The sequence below is a fragment of the Astatotilapia calliptera genome, chromosome 17, assembly GCF_900246225.1.
Source record: "Astatotilapia calliptera chromosome 17, fAstCal1.2, whole genome shotgun sequence".
Lineage (NCBI taxonomy): Eukaryota > Metazoa > Chordata > Actinopteri > Cichliformes > Cichlidae > Astatotilapia > Astatotilapia calliptera.
The window spans coordinates 14,295,298-14,301,297 of NC_039318.1; the positions used below are offsets into that span (position 1 = coordinate 14,295,298).

The following is a 6,000-nucleotide window of genomic DNA, read 5'->3' on the forward strand; positions in this document are numbered from 1 at the left end:
AATTCATAAAGTCATAAAAGGTGTAGCAGCTATAGAGACCAAAATTATTTTGTCTGCCAAGATGTAAACATGCTTAATTTTAAGTGGCCACTCCAGGAAGCTCTTCGAGGTTGCTGCTTGTTGGGACTGGCTGTTAATAGTCGCCTTTCTCTCCCAGAGCTTGCAATATGAGGCTTAAATATGGGGTCATCATCACAGAATGAAAACATTTGTATTATGGCGACTTGTCCAATCCCATGGGGTGATTTTATTTCTTGTTCTCTTAAATCTATACACAGCTCCTCCTCTCATTTGATTACATTTTATTTGTATGGCAGCAAGTCACGACAAGAGGTGCTCAAGGTGCTTTGTATTATAAGACCCTACAGCAACCCCAACAATCAGAAGACCCTGTATGCGCAAGCACTTGGAAGCAGTGAGAAGGAAAAACTCCCTTTTAATAAGAAGAAATCTCCAGCAACACCAGGCTCAGGGAGGGGCGGCCATCTGCTATTGGGTGCGATGGGAGGGAGACGGGACAAAAGGCACACTGTAGAGAGACAGAAATTGATTTGATATGATTCAGTTGTGCTTATTTCTTGTTATTTCCTATAGTAGCTTCTCTATATACCTGACCTTCACATTGTAATGTGGCAAATGAAGAGAACGCAAACCTCCCTGCTTGTAAGAAAAACAGCCTCATTGTGTTCATCTGAGTAATTACTGTCATTCTTATTAGTATTGGATTGTGTGTTTCAGGAGGTGCAGGCATGCACAGTGGACATGGGCATTACTACAGACAGCTCTAATCACCCTGACAACAAAAACAAGAACCGATACATCAACATACTGGCCTGTATGTCATCCTTCACTGTTCACTGCATTGCTGTTCAACTTTTAACTGTGTAAGCCAGCAGGAATGTTGCTAATGACTCTTTTTACTTGTCTCAGACGACCACAGTAGAGTTAAGCTCTCTAACAGTTTGGACAGAGATGGGACATGCGGGGACTACATCAACGCTAACTTTGTTGATGTAAGTAAAGGTCCTTTTACGTGTACACACCTTACATCCAGGCTGCCGCAAACCAACTGATGTTTCCTTTTGCAGGGTTATGAGCGGACGAGGGCATACATTGCAGCTCAGGGGCCTCTAAAATCAGGCAGGGAGGACTTTTGGAGGATGATCTGGCAGCAGAATATTGGAGTTATTGTCATGATCACCAATCTGAAGGAGAAGGGACGGGTAGGAGCTCAAACACAAGCCTCACCGCAGACATAAGTGCAGTTTTATCTGATATCATTCACACTGACCCCAGGCAGCTGATTTCTTTTTAGTTTGTGTCTTCCATCTCTTGTCATGAGCAGACACCAGCTGATTCACTTCAGGTATTTCATTTAGTTTCACTGCAGTCTGACAGCTGAAAAACTGCAGAATGGACACTAGTGCAATCTGGCTTTGTTATACACTTGAGGACTTTCCTTTTGACATGTTTTCCTTGCGGTTTCAGATGTATTAGGCCTAAAATTAAACTACATCCACAGAATTTTTCTCCCTTTCTACAGACAAAATGTGATCAGTACTGGCCAGAGGAGAACCAGGAAGAGTATGGGTCTTATCAGGTGACACTGAAAAACACCAAGACACTTGCTTACTACACACTCCGGACGTTCACTGTCAGGGATACTGCAAATAAGGTAAGCCCTTCTCTCTATGCAGCGATAGTCCAAAGTGGCTTTGTGGTTAGGTTTCTCATACCCACTTCGATCCTCTAGGTATCTCAAAGGAGAGTTGAACACACAGTCCTCCATTACCATTACACCCAGTGGCCGGACATGGGCGTCCCAGAATACACTCTGCCCGTCCTCTCCTTCATCAGAGCGTCCTCCAGGGCCCGCACGCAGGAGATGGGACCTGTGTTGGTACATTGCAGGTAGAGTGTGTGTGGAATGATTTATTGCTCTTTAAGACTTACTACAATTTGATGGTGTGTGTACTGCTAACATGTGATGCATGTGTCTGTCACAGCGCCGGTGTGGGAAGGACAGGAACCTACATTGTGATAGACAGCATGCTGCAGCAGATCCAGGATCAAGGGACAGTGAACGTTCTTGGCTTCCTGAAACATGTCCGCACACAGAGGAATTTCCTTGTTCAGACAGAGGTAAGAGGGTGATACAGCTGTGGGAATTCACCTTTCCTTTTGTGGGGGCAATCCCAGAAATGTAATATCAATTTAAACATTTGCAAAGAAGGAAATAGTGGCTAGATTAAGGGTAATTTTAGCCGGTGTAATGAGGTCTGTACGGACTTACTCAACAACCACGTCACTGTGCAGATGGAGGCATTTGTCGATCTGTGTGTAAGCTCACTGCATGCTCCTTTTTCTTTTGGAGGATGAAGACGGAACGAGAAAAATATAGCCCCACACATTATTATTATTATTATATTAATACGCCGTATTCTCTTACAGCACATTTTTTGACAAACTGGGACTTGATTTCTGCTGCTGAGCTTTTTCAGTATAATTTTTGTACTTTTCGCGCCTCGAAGCCTCAAAGTCATTACTAGTTCCATTTTATTCAAGCACAGGCAAACTAGGCCACTTATATAAAGACAGTCTAGATGACTAAACAGCAGCAAGGGCCAGAGGAAACACATTCATATCAGATTTCTTTCTTGTAAAAATGTAACTTGTGGAATTTAAAAGTGTTTCACTAGTGTTCACAAAGACATACCTTACTAAAACCAGGAAGTCATTTTTTTGCTGTCTTCTAGGAGCAGTACATATTCATCCACGATGCCCTGGTTGAAGCTATTTTGAGCCGGGACACCTTGGTGACCTCTGACCTCCTTCACAATTACGTCTCTGACCTGCTGACCCCTGGTGCCACAGGCAGGACACGTATGGATAAACAATTCAAGGTACAGCATGCTTCCTTTTTCGCCCACCAACTTGTAATGAATCATTTGTGATGTTCCTGCCATGTGAATGTAACCAAATGTTTTTATTTTTGTGTTTCAGTTAATTAGTCAGCGTCAGGCGAAGCACGCAGACTACAGCACTGCCCTGAAAGATGGCAACGCTGAGAGGAACAGAGCCAGAGCTCTAATGCCTGGTAAGCAGATCTGGATTACTCACTGGGCAAAACCGGCAACTCCCAGCAATATGTCGCAGATAATTTCTGGAAATTTCAGTCCATACATAGCACACAATAAACCAGAAAGAAAGGCAGAGTTCAGAGTTCAAATATGACATGATATTTCGATGCAAATTATAACGTGATGTTTAGAATCCCCATAGTTAATCACTGTATGCCTGTATTGTCAGTGCAAACAGTGGCATTAAGAAAGAGTTTTGAATAGCTCTATACAAAGTTATGACTTTGACCTTTAGATCAATGCGTTGACCTAGAAGAAGAGGTCAGAGGTTAAATGTGATATTTCGGTTCAAGATTATGACGACAAGTTACCTGATGCCTCATCATTTCTTCCACAGCTTGCTCAATAATCCCTTATGGTTACTTTAATTAACTATAATGATGAACTTAAATGCAGGATTATTGTTTTTTGTCTTATTTTGGGGGCATTTTCTCTCTAACCTGGTTCTTCATGTCTCTGTGAAGTGGAGAGATCAAGAGTCACTCTGACTGCTTCAGAATCAAACTCCACAGGCTACATCAATGCATCCTACGTGATGGTAAGACCACTGGAAATTGCAAATGTTTTCCAGTCTCGAAAACCTCGAAATCAGCTGGTGGATAAATATTGCTGCTCGTATTTTCACAGGGACATCACTACACTAAGGAGTTCATAGTGAGCCAGACTCCTCTGAGCAGCACGGTGGCAGATTTCTGGAGAATGATCTGGGAACACAATGCACAGATTGTAGTCTGTCTGCCAGACTCAAACAGCCAGGTATAAAACACACACATACTCCATGTAGAACTTATAGATACCTATACATATAGATATATCTATATAAAACTACACACACATAAACATGTTTCCTGTTTATCTCAGAGAGACGAAGAGTGTCGTGCGTACTGGCCCAGTAAAGACCAGCCCCTGAGCATTGATGGCTTCACTGTGTCATACTCCAGGGAGGAGCACATGTGTCTGTCTAATGATGAGAGACTTTTAGTGCAGGACTTCACAGTCCAGTCTCCACAGGTAACACGCGATAAAAGAGAATATTTTAATCAATCAAAATGTTTTAATACAGTCTGAGACTTTAAAACTGTTTTTGCATCTAGAACAATTATGTGCTGGAAGTGCGTCAGTACAGCACCACCTGCTGGCCCAACCCAGACAGTCCGATCCGAAACAGCTTTGATCTCATTAACAGAGTCAGAGAACAGAGCACGCACACACAGGGACCGGTGATCGTACATGATCCGTGAGTATGAGTCAGACTCCTTTTAAGGACATAAAACTGTTTAAATCCGTCTAATGTTCTTAATGGTTTTTTTGTGGATGTGTAGTTTGGGAGGTGCTACGTCAGGACTGTTTTGTGCCCTCACGACCCTGTCCAATCAGCTAGAGGAGGAGGGATCAGTAGATGTCTACCAAGTGGCACGGATGACCAACCTCATGAGGCCTGGGGTATTTAATGATATAGTAAGTACTGGAATGTTTCCTTTTAATTCTCATCTACCAGCATAATTTAGAAAAAATAAATAAAATCAAATACATTGCACCAAATCACAACAACAGTCCTGTCAAGGTGCTTTATATTGTGAGGTAAAGACTCTACCGTAATACAGAGAAAACTCCAACAATCAGAGAACCTCTTATGAGTAAGCACTTTGGCAAAAGCAGGAAGGAAAAACACACTTTTAACAGGAAGAAACTTGCGGTCACCGGACCAGGCCGTAACTATATGCATTATCAAAAAGGAACGTTTTAAGCCTAATAAAAAAGTAGGGAGGGTGTTTGTCTGGCCAAACTGGAAGCTGGTTCACAGAAACAGGGGCCTGAAAGCTGAAGACTCTGCCTCCCATTCTACTTTTAAATACCCAAGTAAGCCCACAGTCTGAGAGCTAAGTGCTCTATTAGGGTGATGTGATGCTATGGGGTCTTTAAAATAAGAGAGGACCTAATTATTCAAGAGTTTGTATATGATGGGAAGGAATTCAAATTTGATTCTGGAGTTAACAGGAAGTGTGCTCTCTCTTTCTCGTCCCTGTCAGTACTCTTACTGCAGCATTTTGGATCAACTGAAGGTTTCCGGGGGGGGGGGGTTGTTTTGTTTATTTAGGACAATCTGATAATAATGAATCACAACTGTCCAGCCTAGAAGTAATAAATGGATGAGACAGGTAACAAGTACAAGCTTTTACCAGTGTTCTGCCTCTTTACTCCCTACAGGAGCAGTACCAGTATCTGTACAGAGCGGTGTTGAGCCTGGTGAGCAGTCAGGAGGACCAGAGAGCTCTGCAGAATCCAGAGACCAACGGATCTGTACCGCTGGGCCAGACCAACATCGCAGAAAGCCTGGAGTCGCTCATGTAGACATCCACACAAAAATGCGCATGAAAGAGAAAATAAATCACACGAGCGCACATTTGAGATTACGAGGAGAAAAGAGTAGGTCTGCTGATCATGCTAATACTTTCATTTACCACAAATTCAAAAATCATTATTTATAAGATCATTTTTCAAAACAGAACAATCTAATGAAATGACATTTAATCTAAAAGACCTCTGGTCTAAAGTCTTTTCCCTTTCAATCACTTATTATGAAGAAAATTCTTACTCTGCCCGACAAGCGATGATGAAACACCTGAAAGTGTCCCTTTTGTTATGTTAGCATGCACAGCAGACAAGGCTACCAGATGAGAGAAAAAGGTACCCTTCTGCTTCTAAGGGACCCTTTATAAGTGAACAACAAACAAAACCCTGCATCATTTATAACAATACATTATTATTTTATTTTTAATCATCATTTAAAGCATTAGTTGGAATTAGGGGTGGCACGGTGGTTAGCACTGTTGCATCACAGTAAGAAGGTCCTGAGTTC

At 42.2% G+C, this 6,000-nt stretch overlaps 1 protein-coding gene across 4 annotated transcripts in view; it reads left to right on the forward strand.

The window, feature by feature from the left end:
- Window positions 1-6,000, forward strand: part of ptprz1b (protein tyrosine phosphatase receptor type Z1b) — a 68,238-nt gene extending 62,238 nt beyond the window's left edge. For all 4 annotated transcript variants that reach the window (XM_026146602.1, XM_026146603.1, XM_026146604.1 and 1 more), the window contains 14 exons: window positions 739-835; window positions 931-1,013; window positions 1,089-1,223; window positions 1,544-1,675; window positions 1,754-1,911; window positions 2,007-2,142; window positions 2,757-2,903; window positions 3,004-3,097; window positions 3,605-3,678; window positions 3,768-3,896; window positions 4,002-4,151; window positions 4,235-4,377; window positions 4,463-4,598; window positions 5,349-6,000. In XM_026146602.1, coding sequence (XP_026002387.1) covers window positions 739-835; window positions 931-1,013; window positions 1,089-1,223; window positions 1,544-1,675; window positions 1,754-1,911; window positions 2,007-2,142; window positions 2,757-2,903; window positions 3,004-3,097; window positions 3,605-3,678; window positions 3,768-3,896; window positions 4,002-4,151; window positions 4,235-4,377; window positions 4,463-4,598; window positions 5,349-5,492 — 1,758 coding nt within the window. In that variant the 3' untranslated portion in view covers window positions 5,493-6,000. The remainder of the gene's footprint in view (window positions 1-738; window positions 836-930; window positions 1,014-1,088; window positions 1,224-1,543; window positions 1,676-1,753; window positions 1,912-2,006; window positions 2,143-2,756; window positions 2,904-3,003; window positions 3,098-3,604; window positions 3,679-3,767; window positions 3,897-4,001; window positions 4,152-4,234; window positions 4,378-4,462; window positions 4,599-5,348) is intronic.